Raw genomic sequence first — 24201 nt, forward strand, 5'->3', positions numbered from 1 at the left:
ATGCAAGCACACACACACACACACACACACACACACACACACACACACACACACACACACACACACACACACTTCCAAATGCATAGCCAAGATAAAGAGGACTCTTTCTTCGGGGATAGAAAAAAGCTACCCTTTGTGTTAAAAGAAGCCTCATATTATTTAACTCATATATTTGAAAACTAAATAAGAAAGTATATAGATCTATATATAGATCTACTAAACGGCCCGTTCCAGTGCAATTTCCATTGCCGCCATTATAATAACACCAAGATTCGCCACTCTAAGTACTAACAACCTTTATTATAAATATTATAGCATCCTCTGTTTCCAGTTAATTCACAGTGACTGGCGGTGAATCAAGGACAATAAAAATAGATCTAGTAATAGAATACCGGGTAGTGACGGTAAGAACATTTTCTTCTCTAAAATGTTATCCTATCGCCTCCTTTCTTGCTCTCTAGCAATGTTCTGTCGTCTACCTTCGTCTCCATTTTCTCCCCTCACCCTTCACCTCCTCTGCCCCTCTGGGCTCCTGACTCTTTCTGTAGCCTTCTTACAGCTACTCCTATCCTTGGCTCGCCTTCTTTCTGCTGTCTTTCAGCCACACCCCTGATTTTCTGGAAGTGCGAGAGCCGTTAAACACTTACCAAATAAAAATAATCATGATAATAAATCTACATCTAATATAAGTATTACCTAAGGCAGACCTTATAGCATTCTGAAACAATCGCAACTTCCAGGGGGGAAACATGCACTGCAAGCTTCTATATTTTTATTGGCGCTAAAACATTTACATACCGGCATACTGACCCAAAAAAGTTGTTGTTTGTGGCCGGGCACCCATTTTCACCTGAGCAAAGTGAGGAAAATTTGGGCAAAGTGTCTTTCTCACGGACACAACGCTGGGCCTGGGCTCGAACCCCCGAATCCGCAACCTCACGATTACGATTGAGTCCGGTTTCCAAAGCACTAGATTTCCGACCCCAGCATAGAGTATACAGGCTTCTGCTGTATTTTGGTCACTGTCTAAGCCCAGCACATAAAGGGTTTGACTTTGTTCCTCCGTTGAAGAATAACTTAATTTCGTTGTCGTTCTGTGTGTCATGGTTTATTGAATTGTTCCTCCTTCAACTCAAGACGGCCCCATCATGCACGGTCGAACAAACCATTTGCCTTTTATATTTATTATTCATACTTTATCATAGGTCTATTATTTATGAGGTGGAAATAAAATTTCACTGCAACTTTAAAGACCCAGGTTTGTCCTTGTAAATCCCTATTTATCTGTTCGTTCCCGGGGAAAAGGGGGTGGGGTATGTCTATAGATACGATGCATATTTAACCTCTTTGATTGACACTCATCTTTGGCAGCATTAAGAAATTTTAATGTAAGCCAATACGTACGGTTGTTGAGAACAATGCACATTAGAAAAGCCAACGGGGGGGGTAAATCCCGTGTCCCGATTTTGGTGCCAATACTTCTTATAGTTACGTGAAAATGTGCTAACACAGTACAAAGTGTTATGCTTCAAGGAAAACAAAACATGAAAAATAAATCATGATGATGATGATGATGAAGATGATGATGGCGATGTACCGATCTTATGTTGCATTGTTGGAAGTGATGTGCAAATTAAACTAGCTGTTAATGTTTTTCTTCGTGTGGTGCTTAAACTCACACGGGGGTCGTTAAAGTGATGACATGATTGGTCATAGGTGAGTTGTATGGCTGCCCTACTTCTTTATCAGAATTTCAAAACAGTTGAAATTAAGGAGTGTGGCCAGTAATCTTTGTAATATTTTAAAAGTCATTACAATTGCGTTCAGTTTTTTTTTAAAGGGAAAAAAAGATGAACAAGTCAAGGATAATTAACGTGTGTATTTTCAGGGTATCGCTCTCTGCATTCGTCACAATGGCACATCGGCTGTGATCGTCGGAGCATGTAGAAAGCCTGAAAAACCCTGCCCAGTCGACCAGAGATCCCAGAATTGGTCGTTTTTCTTAAAATGAAAGCAGCAGCTAACGGAGGTTAAAACAGTCTGGAAGAACCATTGATCATTATACTTCCTCTGACGGGCATCATGATGATTATAATAATAATATTGTGATATAGCAATAATGTCTTTTTCAGTCAGACAAACCAAGGTCGATTATCAACTTCTTTCAGTCTCTCGGACAAGGCACTGACGTCAATGCGGTTCGGTGCTTCGCTGTCGCCCACAGAAGACCCGAGTTCGATTCCCAAGTGGGAAGAGTTTCTATTGAGTGTCTCTGTCTTTCTATGGGATTTAGTGGGTCTACGAGTATCAATACACTACACACCACTCTCGGCCCGGCGTTGCTCTGCACAAGCAGGGTAAAAGCCCGCCTCCCAAACGATCTATAACTGTGTTGATTGGAGTGTAAAACACCTAAATTTGAATTTATATTAAGAAAATCCTTCTTCTTGTTCAAATTCAAGCCTTTGGGTTCCCAAATAAAGAGTATTGCGCTGAGAGGAGTGTTGGCCTCTGCTCTATCTATGCGTTGTGCCACGCCCACGCCCCGCCCTCTCTCTCAGATGTTAAACACTGTCATCCATAGGCTTATATCGGTTTGGCAGACAAGTAAGTAAACATACAAGTTGTACAAAATCGTCGTCATTAAACATAATTTGTTTAAAGTTTTTGCCTTGTTGGCTTTCGTGTGCAAAAGATCTTTGATTAGATCCAAATCTTGTTCATCACGACCCACTTCGCGTCACACTAAGTTTTATTACGTGTCTGGGGATGATCGGGATCGAGGTCAAAGATCATCATGGATCGCAGAGAGGAAATGCCGAATTGGAATAGCTAACTAGTTCGTTGTCACCAACCCTTTTGGGTCAGTAGTTTTTATAGCCCCTGATATTAATGCTTTTTTACTTATGACAATTTATTATGCTACAAATTTCAAAACTAAGGCACTATTTTTATCTCTACATTGAAGTAATAAGATTAGCAAAAGATCTAGGTGAATCGCGAAAAAATCCTGTCTCATGATGGGTTCTTATTCAAGATGGCGTACCACTTCCCTCAGTTGGAACTGAAGGTAGCATCATTCATTCGTGCGTGAAACTCTGTTTTCACTTTTCGTTGATCTATTTCATTTAGTTGGATATGTTTGTACATTATTTTTAAGTTACTGTCTTAAAGCGTTGTATACTTTGTGTGGTTTGTTAGATCTGTTAACATTCCATTCTGGAGTTCTATTTCTTGATCTTACTCTTTCACATCATCCTCATAAATTCATGAGTAATCCAAGACTGCTGTACTGTAACTGTAGTGTATAGGCCAGAGTCAAGAGTTCTAGAGGCTAGAACTAGACTCTAGAATAGTGAATGTCTTAGTTGCCCGGACTGCAATGGTTATTGGAGACTGACTTCAATTTTTTTTCATGCAGTCTGAGTTTACCTAGATCTCAAGAGAAAAATGCCTGAATGTTGACACAAGAACTGAAGTTGAAGTAGACTCGGTGATCTTATACTTTAGCCTAGAACTAAAGTGACTTTAGCAAGTTAAATTCTTCTTTTGACTGTTGAGGACTTCCGAAACGAGTGACCACTATTAGATCTAGATCTAGATCTAGATTCTATATCATCAAGATTATACTCAATGACTTCCAAAATCATGATGGAAGACCGAAAAATACGATCTGTTCATGATGACAAAATTGGCCACCTCTATTCTCACCCGGAGTGAGAATAGTGCAGGCGAGTCTTGTGGCTATTCTCACCCGGTGCGCGTTCACCAAATTTTGCGTTCACCCTAAACCACAGAATTCTACACTGTGATAACAGAAAAATTGTAGAATTCTGTGCCGTGAACAAACGTTCCATTACAACTGTAGCCTACTAAAAGCGTACAATTTTGTCTGTGGGCAGTGGAGAGAGAGAGAGAAAGAGAGAGAGGAGTAGCGCGAGAATTTCCAGGCAAAACAAAATGGCAACCCGCGTAGTTCGGCTCGATTCGAAAAGTTAAATAGCCGTAGCATCTTTGTAGACAACCAAATTAATTTACTTTTGTGTTTTAACATCATTTTTTAACTTTGTTTTGGTCAATTTGATCGTCCACACCGATGGACAGTATTCAGAAAGAGACAGAGAGAGAGAGAAGAGGGGAGGAGTTGATCTTGCGAGAACTTCCGAACGGGTGAGAATAGCCACTTTCGACAAAATTACGGTAGTTTGCGCATTTTTAGGCCCAGTTCAAAGTTGGGGATTAGAAGACTTTGGGAATTTAACGTGCGAAAGTATAAGATCACCGCAGACTCTAGAGTAGAAAAAGTTGAGGCCTAGATCTAGATCTAGATTTCTAGAGATTGTTAGATCTAGAATCTAGATCTAGATCTACATAATATATCTAGATGTAATTATATCTTAGATCTAGATCTAGATTTAGATCATCTACATCTAGATCTAGATCTAGAATTTATTTCCAGTCGGTGTTAGGGTTAGGGCTGGGGATAGGGGTAGAGGTGTTGTTGGTCGGCGGCCCTCTGCGGAACTCCTACTTCTCCTATCAAGATTTTATTAAGACTTTAAGTGTTTTAAAATGTAGTCAGCATGGCATACACAACAATGCCACAACAACGGCCTCCTTCGTGTGAATATTTCCCTTCGCTTTCTCATTTTCTTCCATTTATTTGTTAATTCTCCTTAGAAAAAGAAAAATATTGTGATGACAAAGCCTACCTTCAACAAAACAGACTGCGTTCATCTCTTACTCTATGTCATCATTGCCTTTCTCACCCTTGATTTTGGGTGCCACGAACAAACACTGCCTTAAGTCTAGACAAATTGGACTTTCTCACCAATATTTCTGCTGGGCTAACCATTTATTAATCTTGCAAAAAGATTGAATAAAAGTACTGCGCAAGTTGTAAATGCAGTGGCACTAACCGCGCTTCCTTTTTTTTTCCGAATTGCAAGTTCTTTGTGTGTGTTTTTAATTGCCCTTTAACTTTACTGTGATCTCCAATGATGACCCCAGGAGTATTGAGTATTGGAATTTTGATAGATAGTAACTGGATGGAAAAGAGAAAGGATGAATAGAAGGCCTAAGATTTTCAGGGTTAGGCTAAAAAGAAAGGGTCAAGAAGACGAGTGTAGGGGTAGGAAAGTGGTTGTTGGGGCCAAAACTGTATTTTCATTTTTAAAAACACTCACTGTCTCATCATTATAATTAACTCTATCTGTACAAAATTGCAGTAGTGTTGGACTGCTGGTTTTCTGTTGCAAAGGATCCGTACTTCCCTGTGTTGGATAAGTTCAGTCTAATTACAGTAGCTCCTGTAGTACTTTTAAAGTTTTAAAAAAATTTATTAAAATTAGGTACCTTCCAGATTGCACACTTTGTACTTTGTACATTCGGCCATTGTCCTTCCATTTCAGGTCTGTCCCAATTCGTCACTTGTTGCAAATTGGCCAAAATCTGGTTCACAATAGCAAAAGTGTCCTCTTACTTACTTTCTTTCATTCGCTTAAATTCTGCCTGTCTATCTTTTGATTTTCGCCGCAGCTGGAAAATTAAATGTGGAAGTGATGCTCTGTAGATGTGTATAGGACGTTCAAACGCAAAAATGGAGGAAAATTTAATTAGGGTACACATTAGGTGATAGTATTGTCAAGATTAATTTCTGTATTTGCCTACTGTAAAGTCAATGACAATGGTGCAAGCAGCGATGACAAACTCAATATAATAGTGGCAATGGGAAGGGGAACTTGCTTTTAAACGTTGCCAGCAAAGAGAAAGAAATTAGTGAAGAAATCAGATAAAACTGTTACAACATGACATGACAAACTCTTGGTGAATAAATGGGTACATTATTTTATTTTTTAAAGGCTGCTGGCAATTTCGACAAACAAGCTCTCAATGCCATTAGAGCTCTTTCAAAGGCTGAAAAAGATTTTTTTTAGATCCCCTGTCCCAGACCCCAAGCATAGAATTTACTTACTTTTATGCTTTGTTTAATCATGAAAAATGGTGTTGGGGGGGGGGGGTATAATTGAGAGTTAAAAAGCTGAGGAATATAAAATATGTGAGGCATCATGGTGAAATCAGGCGCTTGTCAAAATAATGAAATGGAAGAAACTGGCTTTTTTCTGCCAACTTTTTGACTCACACCTTGTATGTCCATATAAAAACATGTTTCCATGTGAATTTTTACTGAAAAATGTTCAGTTTTCAAAGAATGGAAAGCTATTGAAGTTACCAAACTTTGGCCGCCGTTTTCTCGCCAATTTTACCACTGAAACCAGGCGACCCCCTCCTTCAATCCCAAGCATCTTGACTTCTATTCAAGATAGATGCGTACTTTTTTCATAGACAGCAAGGCAAATGAATAAGCTTTCAGATCATACCAAAACTCCACATGCCCAAAAATTGATGAGCGCCTGATTCCACCACGTCATGACACTCATTTATACTATAGAACAAGCTTCGCAGTGCTGTGTGTAAAAAATTTTAAGATGTTCAATGTTCAAGTTTTTTCTAGTAATAAATTTGGGACTCCTTAACGACAGTGTGTGGTAGCATAAGTATGATATTGATGTGTTTTGGATCTAGATGTTTAAACTTGCTTTCATGTTTCACCCAATGTTCACCCATACACATACTTGTTAGCATTGTATTGCATTTATATTGAATTTCTCTGTGTGATGGGGAACTCTATCATTCTCAGAATATTATGTACATGTGCATTATAATAGGATGGGAGAGGGTGGTTGAAATGCACCTCTTTGATCTTTCGAACTGTCATTCTTTTTTACACCCTTCAGATTAATTTTCAATTGAGCTTTGATTTTACTACATCAATCAATATGACCAGTATTATATGATGATGATGTGAGCTCTTTTTTTACTGGCAGGGTTTGTTTGTGAGGGCTTTGGACTCTGTTTCTGTTTGTGTCATGTATTCATTTTCTTGGTTCTGTCTTCTATAGTTTGAGTTTTAGTAAGAGTTTATGACACTTTCTATTCAATAAGATCAGATATATTTTAGTGCTGAAGATTTGAGGTATTATAAGGAAGTCAAGCATGAAAAAGGAGGATGATATTTTAATAGAAAAGAAGGGGTAACCGGCAAATCATACTTGAGCACCTCTATTCACCCCCTTTCTACTTTCTGTCTTCATCATAAGTTTCCCCTCTTATATTGAACATTTATTAATGTGTTTCTTAATCTTAGGTGCTTGTCTGTTTTACTCATATTGCTCAGGGTGATTTTCATGGCGTAATGGACTATGATATATATATATATATATGCACATGAGTGAATGGGCAGCTTTCAGCATAGTGTTGTCAACAATTTCAACAACAAAATGGTTGACATGACAGTTGTTTGATAATTTTTATAATACAGTGTGATGGAAAAATCTGGGTATTCATGTTGAGCTTGCAAATATATCTTTTTTATAATGCATGTATTGTATTTTTAAGCTAATCTAATATGATATCTAGGTTGTTTTCCTTCTTGTCTTCTCCTATTATACAGTATTGAAAGGACAGTTACTGTGTCAAGTTGTGATCTATTTGGGGCAATTACCATTCTGTGTGTGATCACCCTGAGATTTTTCAGATGCGTATCTCACTTTCAGTGTGCTATCTATTCAGGTTTGTGCTTGAGAAGATTGGTTTTCAAGATAAGACGTGTACACCATCTGTTAAATACACGTGAAAGCTGTCATCCCAGGAGACTGTTATACGTGGGATTTAACAGTTATCAGTTTACAGATTGACTGTTATCAGTTGACTATCAGCTGCAGGCACGGGTGACGTGTTTCAATCTATCAACTTTTCACCTTAGTGGAATAAGGCTCTCTTTCTCCTTTCAGTATACATGTTAATGGAAAGTGAAATATCCTGTAATGCTGATAACAAGGACGGTCAATTGTTATCTGATTTAACCTTGGATGTTCTCATTCATGATACTCCCCAGCTGACCAAAGTAAAGATTGTGTTGGTCTATTTATGGCACAGCATTGTCCAAAATAAGTGCTCTCTGACAATTTGTGTCACCGATATCGATAACAACTAGGGGATTCATAAAGTGATTTTTACAACTGAGATTAGGCCTGTTATTATTCCCAGTACTTTTGGTGACTTTTTTTTGTGTGTTGAAAGAGTTTGGCGATTCATGTGATACTCTTGAAATATTTGATTTTAGTAGCAAAATGTAACATATGTTGGAGTTATTTTTATCACTTTTACATGTGCTTCTACCTACCGCCACTCATTATAGATTAGTTATAGACCGTAACATGTAGAGGGGAAAAGTGCAGATTGTGTGGAGGTTTTTGAAATTGATCATTTTTTTAAGAAATGGATGCTTTACTTCTGACAACTTTGCCCTGTGACCTTTCTGCTAATAATCAGTCATGTAGGCTGGCTGTTTTCATTGTTGTGTGACCAAGACAGTAAATATTTCAGGAATAGTTTAAAAGAAATTTCAATTTCTACAGAGAATTGTCATGCGATTCACATTTTTGCTGAGAATGGTTTGATGCTAGGGAGTTTCTTCTGCTAGTTTGAAAAAGTGGGGCAAGGTGTGTCACAGTTTCTGCTGACAACCCAAGAATATAAGGGGCTGAAAAAGTCTATACTACTCTCTCCACAATCATATGATAGTCGGGCATACCAGATGATCAGAAGTGTCAGAAAACTTTTTTGTTAACCAAAACTGTTTTGTTTTCACGAGACCAATTATTGACGGGACAGTTGACAAACAGATGCCTGCGTCATGTTGTACTCAAAAAAGGTTTTTGCATTGTATTTTTTGCAGGGGACGCCCAGAAATCAAGGACTGTAACAGTTGATTCCACCAGCAGCTGAGTTGGACTGTCTATAGCCCTGTTGTACAGCGAGTTCTTTGTTCCTAGAGACGATTTACATCATGTAACCGCTACTATGGTACTGTCTCCCTCTGATGTATGTGTGATGGTGGCCACAAGTAAAAGAATTCGTGGGATAACATGGCAGTGAGATGGACGTGAAAGAGGCTAAGCTTTCCTCGCTCCCTCATCCTCATCATCATCATCACCACACATCCGACATACAAGTTCACTCTTCTGCTCAACACAGCCATCAGAATTCAGTGAGCACAGGTCCCCGCACGTTGAGCGTTACTCCATATTTGCCCCATCTCGTTCACACTGGCAAACCCATTCCTTACTTGGCTGACCTAGAGGTGAATGGGAACTACACGGAGAACCCTGAGTTAAAAATGCCGGGCCATCATAGCTGTAGGTGTGAGATTGACGACGGTGTGACCGGGAGCTGCCCCGAACGTCTGGACCCGGACGCTCTAGAGAATTTGGAGAATATCTCTGGGCTGCCGTATGTCGTCACAGACGGAGCACTGAGGTCGTTGTCCTTTTGTCAGAAGTGCAGCAGCAAGCCTCATCACGTCACGTTTCAGATGGGTAACTCGTCAGAGGTGATCAGCCAGAAGCGTGAGGTGGTAGGGGGAAGACACGCGGGTGGGAGCTACGATGGGGGGCTGGAGAGGATCCTGGAGGATCAGGTGTACCAGACGGGGACATCGGTTCCTGGTCAACCTCTCCCTTCTCACATACTGGAGAGAAGCCTTTCCTATTCTTGTGTGGAGAAATCAAACAGCCAGGAGATTATGAGTGATGCGTATCACATATCACAGGCAGAGAAAGATGTGGAAAGGACAGGTGCCAATAGTGTTGGAAGTGGTACGGAATTATTGCAGAATGTCATGCAGAATGATGCGGCTGATCATCCCCAGATAACTCTGACTTCAGAAGACTTGCCTGATACAAATAAAGATGCTTCGGCAACGAGTGAAGCAAATAGTGGGTCTGACGAAGATTCGGGGGCAAATTCCTCCCAGAATGCTTCTGCTGGTGCTACTGGGACAGATTTGGAGCAATTATCAGACACAAAAGCTGCTCAAGGTATCGAAAAGTCGTCTCATCCAAGACCTTTGGACTCTCGCTCGCTCTGTCTTCCACTGCCATTCCGATTCCTCAGGAACTCGGGTTCCTCATCTAAAGATAGAAATCTCAGTGACAAGCCCCCAGCGGGTCCCACGCCCTCTCAGCGAGGCAAGGGTCGCCCTCCGCCTAGACAATCTTGGCTGCTCAGACTCTTCGAGTCAAAGATGTTTGACATGAACATTGCCATTACATATTTGTACAATTCTAAAGAACCAGGGGTGCAGACGTATATAGGTAAGTTGGAGAGTGGAAGAACAAAGTTTTTGTTGTTGTAATACTTTTATTGCTGTTCTGCTGTCTTAGTTTTGATTGGTTGGTTGGGGGGGAGGGGGGGATGGAGAAGAGGGCATGGCAATGAGGATACTTGCATAAAATTATAGCTCATCCTTCAATGTCTGACGATGACCAATACATCCATGTAGAGGAGAATATTTCTCCAGCGAAATAGAAGAATTTGAAGGATTAAAGGTTAATATGACTTGTGGCTTCTGCTGTGATTCTGGCAGAGAAAAGTTTGCCACATTCTGAATTTAAAAGCTCCACTTACTCTTTTGTCGATTGTGCAGCTTGCGGACTTCTCTCTTGGTTTCTACATTTCTTATTCATGAAGCCTCATATATAATTTGCTTCCCACTGTGACTGGGTCTATCAGGAGCTAGGCTCTCCCATTTTATCGAAGTATTTATGTTGAAAGTCCTTCAGAGATATTTTCAGGGTGTCCTTCTAATTAATGCTTTTTTGGCGCTCCAACCTTACACTTCCCTGGGGGTATTCTCGTGGCCTGGAGGTTAACTGTTATCTCCGGCAAGCCGCTCCCAGCGGCTCGCGGTTGGAACCAGTGTGCCGATGAGCGGCTGACAGTGGCTTGGGCACATTCCTTTACTTTACGACGACTTCGACATCAAATTACTTCTTGCCATTTGCCAAAAACAGGTCTCTTATACCGGAAGTTCATTCATTAGATGAAGAACTATCCAAATAGGTTTGCTAGTTTCGATTTAATAACCCATGTAATGACGTTTTTGTCATTTTTAGGTTTAGCACCCAAAATTGGCCCGACATTGTGAGTTTACCCCCCTTCGGAGATAAAGAGTTATGGTGTTCGTCTCTCATCGAAAGGTTCAAATCCGGGTAGCGATTGAAAAATTTTCTTCCCTAAAATTGTCTCCTTTCACCTCTTTTCCTGCTCTCTAACAATGTTCTGTCATCTGCTTTTGTCTCCACTTTCTGCCCCCTCCTCCTTTGCCCCCTCCTCTGGGCTCCTGACTCTTTCTGCAGCCTTTTACTGCTACTCTTTGGCTCCTTTTTGCTGCTGTCTTTCACCCACATCCCTGATCTTCTGATAAAAAAGATCTACACCTAGCCTTCTCGGACAAGGGCGAAAAAATCTCAGAGGTCCCGTATGCAAGTTACGAACGTTAAAGATCCCTTGGTAGTCTAAAATCGATAAGGGTAGGTTTCAGCTGTCACCCGAGCAAAATTCAAAATGTCCTACCAACTGAAAATGTTTAATGTGTCCCACGTGTTCATATATGACCTTATGCAGTTGCGAGCATCATAAAACACTTACCAAAAAGAAAAAAAGCTTCCCTGTGGACAGTTCAGAATAGAGTACTGCCCCTGGGATTCGGTTGTTGTTGTGGCATTTAGGACTGGGGTGTCTGTGGACTGCCTGCCCACCCTGAGAAGGGACCATGCACGTTGAGGATAGGGGGGTACAAGGGTTTTCATGAGGCTGGAAATTTAATACCTAACTGCCCTGTGACCGTGTAATTCAGGTAGGGTTCATGTTGCCCATTCCCCGCCACCAATGGCTACTGGCTATAGTTGTCTATTCTTGCATGAGGTTTCGGCCAAGTGAGAAAACCATTGGATCGTCAGGTCCTGGGTCGTTGTGCCTTTACTAAGAGGTCCACGGTCAGAAGGCAAGTCAGGCACTCCACTCGATCCATCCTTGCATCCAGACCCCCCCAGACTGGCTGGTTCCTTCTCAGCCACAGAGGGTGTGTTGATAAAGAGCAGTAGAGGTGTTAGGCAGATTAGACACCCACTTAAGGGAGAGATGGGGTGTGTTAGTGAGGAGCATGCGTCTACCACGCATCGATTGGTTCTGCCTCCTGCACCTTGTGGGGCCACACATGCTCCCATCCTGTTGTTTTAACCCCTTTTAGGAAATGGGGGGGTTGGTTTGTTGGCGCCAACAACTCGCCAGAGCCCTGTCAGTTGAAACAGGGACCGCCACGGGCAGGATTGGGAGAAGCTGTTTTAGACAGTTAGGCATTTCTCAATATTTAAATGAGACCCATCACCAGTCCTTGGCCCCCTAGGATTTGGAAATCAGGCTTTCTTACAACATTGCTAGCACGGCAAAGTTAAGACCTTTCGAGCTTAGAAAACAAGACTCGGCAGTTTTGCCCTTTTGAGAAGGTTGGCGTCTAGTATTTTATCCTGCCACTTGCATCATGTATGTATGTAGTATAGGGTTTTACGGCGCTCGCAACTGCTAAGGTCATATGAGCGCGCGAAACACAAGTTGTTTACTTTCGCAAATGTTCGCAGCACGATTGGTCAACTAATTTACTTTAAAATGCTAAAATGTTAAAATATTAAAATTCAGTGTAAATATATTTGTGATTTAAAACAACTCTTATAGGTAACAATAAAAATGTTAAATGGTACGTTTTCATTTTCTTTTTACAACTTGCCATAAAGGCCAATGGCCTTTATAAAATTCAAAATTCTGCTGGGAACAACGACGGATACACTTGCATCAATACATTAAACATATTTTTTGTCGTACGCGTATTTCCTTCCTTTCATTTCATTGTTGTTTCCTCTGACTTAATTGCAGTCACTGCTAAGAATATATGTGTCCCGATGTGGTGGAATCAGGCGCTCGTCAGTATTTGGACATGTGAAGTTATAGGTATCCTTTTTAAGCTTGTTCATTTGTCTTGCTTTCGGTGAAACAAAATACTCATATATATCATGGATAGAAGTTGAAATATATGCGATTGAAGGAGATTGGGGTCGCCAGGTTCCAGAAGTAAAATTAACGAAAAAATGGTCCCCAAAGTTTGGCGACTTTCAAAGCTTGAGAGTTCTTAGAAACTGCAAATTTGCAGTTTTGTGTCTTAAATCAATATTTTTCAGTAAAATCCACACAGAAATAATGGGTTCATCTACCTTAAAGATGTTGAGTAAATAAAATAAAAGAATTGGATAAAAATTGCCATACGGACATAAAACTGCCATTTTCTTCGATTTCATTATTTTGACGAGCGCCTGATTTCACTACATTGCCTCACATTTGTCATTTTCGAAATGAAAAAATTATGCACTTTTCGAAACATGTGACAGGTTGTACGGTTGTTAGATCTGCTTTTCTTTTCCTTCTTTTGCAAAAGGTGCCAGACAGTCATCTTGTAGGTGGTTAGCCGAGGCTCTGGTGCTGTTTTCTCATTCTTCCCCAGCGAACATCTATGGTCCTCCTCTCTCCTCCTTTTCTTTGTATGTTACTTACTAGTAACACTTCTAATCTTCAGCTCTTATATGACCTATTTCTATAACAATGGTGTAAGACTCTTGCTAATACTGAATAAAAACCTTTGAAATAGCTATGTGGTGGAAAAAGAAATTGTGTTGGCCAGTCAAGGAGCAAATGTGAGATGAGTTTGGAGGTAATTGCAGTAGTACCACACTTGTAGAACTCTGCGTCATGAAGACTCATTACACATATGATTAGGTTTCTGTGCTTCGAGGTACCTTTTTTTTCTCTTCTTCTTTTGGAAATGTGGGTGTTAAATTTTAGATCCTCCATCCTGAACACTTTTTTGGCGCAGGTAAACATAATATGCCACATCAAGCAAAGATACATGAACAATGAAGATTTAAGCCTCATCCCTGTTTTTATAATCATTTTACTCAAGGTTCTTGTTGTGGCCTGATTTGAAAGTGACAAAGGGCTGTTGGCGAACACTCGAGGGCGAACAGCTCCTTCTTCTCAGTGTTACTAACTGTTCTAGTGGGAGAGCCTCACTCCTGACAGACCCTGTTGGGGAGAAAAGTGGCACTCATTTGAAGTTTCACAAATTAAAAATACTGAGGCCTAAAGAGAAACCCACAAGCTGCAGACATCCGCATGTGGAAATGAAGCTTTCAATTTTTTTAATGGGGGCAAACTCTTCACTTGAATTGATCTCATTGGCTATATCATGTAGCAGAAGCCACAAATCATCAATATTTATTTCCTCTCTCAATTTCTCTCCACTAATTATTCTCCTTTGCAGAGGTACGGGTCATTGTCGACTATTGCGGGTAAACTATTATTGTTACTGTCCTAATCTGTTCCTAGCAACATGTGGCAGTGGCTGTCATTGTTATTGTAGCAACTTGTAGCAAACTCGTTATAATTTCCAACTGATCCGCTATTAATTATGCAGATTTCAATAATGATAACATAATTAATAGTTCATCTGTCAATATCTAATGATGACCAATGCATCTGCAGGGGTAGGCTGTTTCCACAAAATACAAAAAGAAATAGATTAAGCAGACTTGTAAGTGGCTTCCGTCTTGTGGCCAATGAGGCCAATTCTGGCAGAGAAGAGTGTGCTACATTTAGAGCATTATAAAACTTAATTTTCCACTTGTGGATGAGCACAGGGTAAAAGCTTCTCCCTTGGTTACAGCATTTTGAAACTGAAGCCTCATGTGCAGCTTTTAATGACTTTGTATTGTTTTTGTTTTGCTGGAACTTTGCTGACCAAACTAGCATTCGTTTGCTCCCTTCTCAAGACTTAAGTGTGTACTCCAGCTCAACACTTTTCTTAGATCTGATGTCATGGGTGTGCAGACAGTTTTGAACAATGTTATCCTTCATCATTGTTGTTTCTTTGTTTGTATGGAGGAGTCAGATTATGTTATTACTCTTGTCATCACCTTTATTATCATTATCACATCATCATCCATTATTTTTGTCAACAAGAGTTATAATGTCTGTACTGTACTTTTTAAAATAAAATCCTACTTTTTATTATCATTACTACAGTACTTTTATTCCTTAATTCCATGATTATCGATTGTTTTGATTATTGACCTCATAGTTATCATCATCTAACTTTTTATTCTTGTGTAATGATTGCAGAATGCAGTTTACCCAACTAATTGCTTACACCGTACATGTTTCATTTCTGTTTTAGGAAATCGAATGTTCAGCTTTGATGACCGAGAGGTTGACTTCTACCTGCCCCAACTGTTAAATATGTACATTCACATGCATGATGTTGCTGAGGCAATTCACCCATATCTAGTCCATAGGTGAGTCGGTTTTATGGCATAGGAAATTTCTCACTCTCTCACGATTGTTCTGACATTTGACATTGAAAATCTGTAAAAGTCCACTTGAGCTCTCCATTTATGCACACATTGAGTCTCCACTCTTTGTGGGGCTTCATGTTGCTTGCCATGACATCGTGCAGGAAATAAACTTAAAACTTTTTGTATGAATGGGGAACTCAAGTGAACTTTTACTTAAAGATATAATATCTATTTTCTATCAAAAACATGTTTACTGTCACAGATTGAGAAAAAGCAGAAAGACTTTGAAATTTTAAAAAATTCTGTTCGGATTGCCTAACATCAATAACATTGATATATTTATGGAATTCCTATATTTATACTAAGTGTAGGGATTTGATAGCTAACAAATATAGAAAGAAGTAAACATTTTCTTTAAGTGGAATGTCCATTTAGTCGTGGTTTGCCTATAGAGTTCAGTCAACAATGAAACAGTATTGATCGGATGTGTTTGAGCTCAGCAGCGAACCTAGCAAAGCCTATGCCACCAACTACAGTAATAGATACCTTCAGTTTTATAATATGTGTGAGAAGGGAAAAAGAGTTAAGGCTTCCTAATTGTTTTAGAAATATAATGAAAGCTTTTCATGTATTCAGCTGAACTGATTTTTTTATTAAGTCGCAAATTTTTAAAAATGTTGTATTAATATAATGCTTGTTTTATTCTGGGATTGTATGGAAATGTTTTATACTCCATGGTATCTGCTTTGTGTCTATCTTTAAAAATATGTTTCATATTTTTTGTTATTGTAAATAATATGATTGGATTTTTTTTTTCTTTGCTTTTTCAATTCTGTAAAGCATTGTCTGAAAATAAAACATTTGGAAATTTGGAAAAGGGACTTTTTGATCATGTTTTCTTTATCGTTTCTGATGTATATTTATTTTTGTGATTCAGGTGTCGTAACTCGATAGAGTTCTCTGTCAACGCTGCCTGGTTGCTAAGTGCGTACGCCGCAGACACGCTCAAACCCAACTGGAAGAACTCCCAGGGCATCAAGCTGAGGGACATGATACTGAACGAGGAGTTAAGGTCAGAGGGCATCAGTATCTGTGCAGCGCACATCATGTATATTGCAAATAGTGTCAGTTTTATCTTGTTGACATTTGTTGTATTAAATGCCAAATAATACAACTGAATCCAGGGAGACTGGCAGTTGTTAATGTGGGGGTGTTTTTTTTTTTTAAAGAAATATAAGACAATTAGACGTGTTTTTCTCAAGAATTAATTTTTAATTTTCGCACTTTGATCTACACAACCTACAATATCTTCAATTGTATTCAATATTCCCTTCTCTTAAATAACGTAAATTGTGTCAAAGTTGGAGCGGAAACTCAAACTATACCATGCATTTGGGGGTTCTGCCTTTTAATTGTCATAAATTGCATCAAACGGAAAGTAAAACTTGGCAAATATTCAAGCTTTCTCCTCCCGGACATGCAAAAGAAGGGTAAAACTCTGTGAATATTCAAGTTTTCTCCTCCCGGACAGGCCACAACCCCAAACGCTGAGTCCTGGAGCGGGCCCTCAACCCTCTCCCGGGCGCCACATTCCCTCACACCGCCAGCGGACGACCTCATCGTCGGCGGGAGCAGGAGACATCGCAGGGGCCGGAAGTGGCTCCCCCACAGCTCTGGGGTTGTACCCCATCCCAGGGGGCAGCACCCTCAGTCCGACGTCGGCCGCGCTGGCTCTCTTGACGACTACTCCGCAGCTGTGTCAGGCAACGGCCTCGTCGGTGGTGAAGAAAACTCACCAGAGGTCGCGATCTGATGCGACAGGTTGGTTGGGAGTTTTTTACCTGTTTCATGCTGTCCGGGAATGGGAAATTGTTGCCATATTTTATGTGACTGAGTTTGAATTTAAACAATTTTTTTTTTTCATGTTTTGAAAAATCCTCAAAATTATCCATATCCTGACTGGAAAGTTCTGTTATCAATAATTTCTCTTATCAAGATCTCATTGTTCATCTTCAAAATGAAAAAAAGTTGCTACTCCATGCTTCGGTTAACCCAGTTCACCCTAGATGACTTAGGTAGTGGGCTTATCTCTACCCGGCGCAAGCGGGAGTATAACATAGGTCCTTACTTGTGTTTGTTACTTTCTTGTAACATCTGTAATCTTCAACACTAATATGACTTTATTGTGGTGCAAGTGCCATAAAACAAACTAAAACAAAAAAACAACAAAAAAACCTACTGACAAATGACTGTCCTCGAACTGTTACAGGTTTGCTGATGAAGCATAGCGAGACCCAGCCCATTCTGGTGTCCAACGTGCTGGCTGTCGGGGACCTGTCGTCGGGCCGGGCGTTCGACAATGGCTGTCAGTGCTACCAGAAGTCAGAGGCGGTGCTGAACGACCTGAAGGGCCGAGAAACGCTTTGCCAGTGCGATGTGAGTGGGGCATGACTTTTGATTCCAATGGCTCTCTCTTGTCATAGTAATAATAATAATAATTGCGTTTGTTTAGCATGTATCCACACTCAACAGCATGCTCTATGTGCTTTACAATTATTATTATTCTTATTACCCCAGCAGACCATAGAACACTCAGAAACATTCTCGGCTTCCCTGGAAGCTTACAGTGCAAGCTGTGATATGTATGCACTCAGACACTAACAAACTGACAAGATCTTTAGTTGTCTATAGCCGGGTACCCATTCCCACCTGGATGAAGTGAGGAAAATGCATGTAAAGTGCTTTTGCCAAGGACACAATGTCGGGTCAATGGCAGGATGTGCTGCCCTTGCCTGTGAACTTGGTTAGTATGCTGAACTTTACCTTAACGGGGGGGGGGGGGGGGGGGGGGGGGGGGGGGACTGATGTCTTAGACCAGTGGTTCTTCTTAACCTAAGTTCAATGGGCGAGTCCGTGTCAGGGTTTTGGCAGAGGTCAAGACACACACACAATGTGTTTTTTTCTCTCAACTCAAAGATTCAGTGATTGCCCATATGAAACTTGTGGGTTAATATCGCCAACAAGAAGAATAACCACTGATAATGTGAATTTTCCTACCAAGGGCTTGCTTAAAAACCCCCAAGTTAAATACTTTTTTGTCTGTGGAAGAGAGGTCCTTATTGGGAAATTTGGGTAGGACAGTATTAACATTTTATCCGTAGTGAAAGATTACTTATATTGCACATGGAGTAACACAGAATATGAAGGCATACAATACATACACCCGTAATCTGGTCACTGCAGTCTATCTGTCTAGATAGGGTGTAACATTGTGGGTTTGGCCTGGGAATACACCCCATTGACTTTGTAAAATATCATTTTAGGCCTGAGCTCACTAACCACTCGATCACAAGTCGTACGGAAAGCTATTTTGAAAAACTCTTCATGTAATGTGTAATAATGCAGACAGGACTACTTTAAAATTGTTGAGATGAAATGATATCACTATATAGCCCAGTCAAGTTTTGTATTCCTTCTTTTTTGCGTTTGCATCTTTCTGTGCTCTTTAACTTTTCATATATGTATTTTTCGTTACGCAACAGGCTCCGAGATTATTACCCCAGGAAGAATTCATCAAATCCTTGCTCAGCATCGGCAAAAAGTTACAAGAGCTGCCTACCAAGGAACATAGAAGTAAGTGAGGGTTGCTGTGGTGGGAAGATTTCCGCTTCTTTCATTCTGTACCAGCAGTGTAAAAAAAATGTTGTACAGTAAGTTTCCGTAAAATGAAATGGTGAAATGGTTTGGGCTTTACGCCCCTATCAACACTTACTGTTTTTCAAGAGGCAGGACCTCCGAGTTTAACGTCTATCCCCCAAAGGATCAAGCCAGTTGGGAAAATTGTGTAAAGGAAGTTTCTGTTGGTGTGTTTGTAATGAATGTTTTGCCAAAATACAGCTATGAGGAGCACTAAGAAGTATAGCTGCGTGTCATCCCAAGGTATGTGTGTGTGTGCCTGTTTGTGCATGTTCGTGTGTGTTTGTGAATGTGCTTGCATGCATAGTCTCCCGCATTAGTCAGCATTTGCAGTTGGTGCTGGCTAATAGCTATTTTCTACAATGTACTGGAGAAATTCTCAGATCAGAGCAGAAGCTGTTCTCGGAAACAAAATGATCATTCTCTTTACAGAGCAGAAATTCTCAACAAAGCAGAATGATCTAGATTGTGTCAGTGGGTAGGTGAAGCATTTACAATCAATCTCTCTACTGGTCCATTACTCAGCTACGTGGTTTTTGAGCCTCAGGTGGTGGTCAGCTCCAACCACTTCTTTTCTGGCTTTCAGCTGTCTTAAGCTGTTGTTAGTAAATTTTGGCCATTTTCATGCACATCTGACCAACCTGTCCCTATTTTTGGCACTACATAGAGGAACTCATTTCTTTTCACGGATAATGGAGGATGCCACTGGTTGGCCCTTCTTCTTTATTTTACTTTCAGATGCTTCCGTCTGCCTACCCTGCTTTTTCCCTTTCTTCAAATGGCTGTTATTGTTATTGTATCGACAATGTGCTTCTCTGTTCTTGACACCCTCATTCCATTCTCCTCCCCAACAGCGGCTCAGCTGATTGCAGAGCTAGCCTTGATCAACCTGAACCTCCCATCCCGCGTGTGGCTGCCCATCTCACATTTCCGCAAGCATCACGTGGTTCGCATCCCAAACACTCAAGCTGTTGTGCTCAACTCCAAGGAGAAGGTAAGTGCTGGCTGCTAAGTTGTGTAAGGCAGTGCCTTGCTGAATGAGAATGTTGTGTTTGTGTCGTGCCAGTTAAGTTTTTCATTCATCTCTGTAACCTCCTCTGGCCCCATTCCCGATTTATATGTAACAGTAAGTATATATCATGCCTGTAGGGCCTTGATTATTAGTCCCTTTTTCCTGTCCCTATCTCTATATGACAGTAATTACAGCTGTGCCAGTATAATTGAAATTTTAAAAATTCATTTCTGTTACTGTAACAAGCCTTGTTCATACTCTGTAGGAAAATAGTTCCTATTGTACCTGAACAGTGTAAATTTTTTATCTCTGTTTCTTTGTCTTGCTTCTTTGTCTTGCATCATGTTTTGTCAATAAATTTGTCATACCAGTCATTTTTAGTAGAAATCTCTGAAACTGCCCCAGGCCTGGTTAATGCTCTATGTGACAGTAAGTTCATATCATGCCAGAATGGTCTCCATTATTGATCTCTATTAAACTGTCTCAAGCTCTTTGTAAAAGTAGGTTTATGTTGCCAGTATAATTTGTATGTATTAATTTCTGTTAGAGTCGGGAGCCTCGTTCATTCTCTACAGGAAATTCTGTTTGTATATTATGTAAGTAATGTTTACATGTGGATGTCGGGGAAAGACCAGGCTAGCATAGTTGGGCTTTTTTTAGAGCTTCCTGGCAGAAAAATAAATTACGAACCATGATTGCCAATGTCTGTTCCAGATCTGGTACTTGATGATGATGGTGATGAAGACGAATGGTTTTATGATTATTATTTGTTGCAGTCTCTTCCTCTGTGTAGAAATGAGTTTATGTCCAGCCATAAAAGTTTTTTATTTTTACCTCCAGAACCTCTTCAGGCCTTACTCAGGTTCTATGTGGAATAAATTTATAGCCCGCAAGTGATGGTTTTTAAAAAAATTAATTCAACCGTTACAACTTATATTGTGGTTAATCTTTGTAACCTGTCGTCAGGCCCTGTATATATATATATATTTATATATATATATGCTCTATGTGGAAAGATGTACAAACCTTCATCCACTTGAGCTGTCTCAACCTTTATAATTTGTGAGACAACATAGTGAAATCAGGGGCTCATCAAAATAATGAAATTGAAGAAATTGGCATTTTTCTGCCCGACTGGCAGTTTTTATCAAATTTTTATTGTTTGACTTAATGCCTTTAAGATCCTTTTAAAAACATTTCTGTGTGGATTTTACTGAAAAATGTTGATTTAAGGTAGGCCTACAAAAATGTAAATTTGCAGTTTCTAAGGACTCTCAAGCTTTGGAAGTCACACAACTGTGGCAGCCTTTTTCTCGCTAATTTTACCTCTGAAAACAGGTAGCCCCCACCTCCTTCAGTCGCAAATATTGCGACTTCCATTCATGATAGATGAATATTTTTTTTCACCAAAAGCAAGTCGAGTGAACAAGCTTTAAGATGGTACCAATAACTCCACATGCCCAAAAATTGACGAGCGCCTGATTCCACCACATGGTAACACCATTAGTATTGTAAATCTCTGTGACCCGTCCTCAGGCCCCGTTCATGCTGTATGTGGAAGTGCTGAAGTGCGACAACACCACCACTAGTCAGATCCCTCACCGGATCCTGGAAAACACGCTGCGCTTCACACGCTCAGAGGAGGACCTGACCCAGTTAGCCCCGCCCTCCACGGGCTCTCCGCGGCCAGAGTTCAGCGTCTACGGCTCATGCCACGACTTTGATGATGCAGACTGCTGGTCGCAGGAGGATGATGACATCATAGCGGTGAGCATTTCTCTCCTTCACGTGGATGCTGGATTTTTTTCCCCTCATTATACAGGTGTTACTCAAAGCATTTGTTTTCAGTTTAATCCCATACTAGTTATGTCAATTGATTTTTTTTTTTTGCAAACGCAACTTTGCAGATTTTAGATATTTTCACGAAATGTAGATCTAATGGCATTTCTATAATCAGACTTTAGAAAAACCTCTATAACATGTCTTTTTACCATGTGGGCTTCCCGTTAAAAGTGGTCACAAAGTGCCCCCAAAAACTCAGATAAGTCGAATGTTCCCTGGCAGCAGCATATATTTATGCAACCTTCGTATTTTTCTTCTCGGGTGGTTGGAGAGTGCTGTGGTGTGGTCTGCTCCTTTTTTTCGATCAAACATTTATCATCCATATCTCTTCTCCTTTTTTGTGTTAATTACTCTCTTGAAACACCTCTAACCTTATTATGTTGCATGTACCTTAAAAGGCTTATCAAAACTTAAAACTAAATATTTCTTGATCTTTTCTTTCCCACTGTTTTAGCTGGCGAACCGCTGTCGATCAAGCGACACGATCTCCCAGCTGTCTACGGAGAGTTCTACCAGCGCAGACAGCAAGGATCCCGTGTACATCGCAGCTGGGGATATCAGACGCAGGCTGTCTGAAAACATGGCAGCACCGAAAAAGAAGTTTGAGGTACCCAGATTTTTTGGGGGTCATAATTTTTGTCTGATTTGTTTTGTTTCTCTGTTTTTTTTCGAGGCTTTTTTTTCTATTAGGGTGACCTACAACTGTGATCATCACTGCCTTTCTCACCCTGGGTCAGGATATAGGCCACGAACAAACACTCTCCACCTTTCCCTATCCTGGGCTAGTCACTTAATGTCACTCCACGTTTTCTCACTTTTCTGTACATCCATTTCTGTGACTTTTCTCCAGGTTCCACGAGGTCTTCCCCTTGATCTTTACCCTGTGGGTTCCAGTCTAACACTTTTCTTGTTATGCAGCTGCTTGACTTCCTGAGAGTGTGTCCAATCCATCGCCTCATCTCTGACCGGGCTCTGTCTGGTTCTTCTTAATACTTCCTCGTTGGTGATCCTGTCTGTCCATTTGATCCTCAGCAGCCTCCTCGGACACTTGTTCAAGAAAACCTGGAACCTCTTTATGCACATATGGGATGCGTTCCACATGTCACATCCATACAACAAGACTGACTTCACATTTGAGTTGAAAATTCTTAACTTTGTTCGTAATGAGATATCCGTGGTCCTCCATATCCTGCTCAAAGAAATAAATGCAGCCTGTGCCTTTCCAATGCTGGACTTTATTTCAGCGCCTGTACCTCTTTCTCTGTCAATTATACTCCCAAGATAGCAGAAGGATTCAACGTCTTCTAGTGCATTTCCTTGTACTGTGACCTGCTCCTTTTGCGGTGCATCTATCCTTAGGACTTTCGACTTTCCGGGGTGGATCCTCAGTCCAACAGACTCTGATAGACTGTTTAAAATTGTTGTCTTTGCTTGCATCTGTTCCTGAGTGTGTGCCAGAAGCGCCAAGTCATCTGCAAAGTCCAGATCGTCCAACTGTGTCCATGGGGTCCACTGTATACCGTTTAGACCTGCATGTTTGCCGACAATCGTCTGAAATCCGACAAACGTGACGCGACCCGCGAGGCGGCCGATGCTATCGCTAGGCCCACCTGTATCAGTCAATGTGCGAAGTGCGAGGCTTGGCCGACTGCCAGCGTCCCCCTTTTCTCCCGTCGGCTTTGTCGGCACTTTCGTTTTCGTGCCGACGTCGGCGTTTCCGACATAATTGAACCTGAGTAGAAATGCGAATACGAAAAAGGACGACGACCTAAATTATCTACTTTCAGTTTCGTGCTCGAGCGGCATTTTGAATTTCGTTTTGTTGACAAATTCAGTTGTTCAGATCGTGTGGATTCATTCCAGTCCGACTCACTTAGATAATAGAATCTAGATCTAGATTTATATAGATCATTATAGACCTCAATGGAGGATTCATATTCCAATTCTATTTTGTCAAACCCTATCATAGGTTGTGCTGTAATATTAATGTTGGTAAAAAGCATTTCATCAGGTGTGTGAATTATTTATTTATTTTAGAATCTAGACTCAGCTGAGCCCCTCTTTTCGGAATCGGATGCGGATTTCTAGTTCAAGGCCTATTCCTAGATCCTATTCACTTGTTCTACAAGATCTAGATCTAGATCTAGATTATTTTAGTTTACTAGATCTATATGGAGGATTCATATTCCAATTCTATTGTGTTATTGTATCAAACCCTATATAGATCTAGACTAGATCTAGCAATATGTAGATGTAGGCCATTATATTATGCTCCTTTTAAGCCTTGTTTGTTTTGGAGTGTGGTTTTTTTTATTTTAATTTTTTTTTTAATTTTGGACTTTTGCTGGC

General features: G+C 40.5%; 1 protein-coding gene across 2 annotated transcripts in view; it reads left to right on the forward strand.

Annotated features, from left to right (window-relative positions):
* Positions 1-2658: 2658 nt before the first annotated feature.
* The window catches only part of LOC101859556 (phosphatidylinositol 4-kinase beta), a 30352-nt gene continuing 8809 nt past the window's right edge, over positions 2659-24201 (forward strand). The window contains exons 1-10 of one of the 2 annotated variants that reach the window (XM_013080103.2): positions 2659-3086; positions 8801-10217; positions 15185-15302; positions 16240-16374; positions 16834-17123; positions 17572-17738; positions 18845-18935; positions 19853-19992; positions 21547-21777; positions 22307-22459. In XM_013080103.2, the coding sequence (XP_012935557.1) occupies positions 9002-10217; positions 15185-15302; positions 16240-16374; positions 16834-17123; positions 17572-17738; positions 18845-18935; positions 19853-19992; positions 21547-21777; positions 22307-22459 (2541 nt within the window). In that variant the 5' untranslated portion in view covers positions 2659-3086; positions 8801-9001. The remainder of the gene's footprint in view (positions 3087-8800; positions 10218-15184; positions 15303-16239; positions 16375-16833; positions 17124-17571; positions 17739-18844; positions 18936-19852; positions 19993-21546; positions 21778-22306; positions 22460-24201) is intronic. The other variant, XM_005094058.3, reaches the window with a different exon arrangement.

This window comes from Aplysia californica, unplaced genomic scaffold, assembly GCF_000002075.1.
Source record: "Aplysia californica isolate F4 #8 unplaced genomic scaffold, AplCal3.0 scaffold00075, whole genome shotgun sequence".
Lineage (NCBI taxonomy): Eukaryota > Metazoa > Mollusca > Gastropoda > Aplysiida > Aplysiidae > Aplysia > Aplysia californica.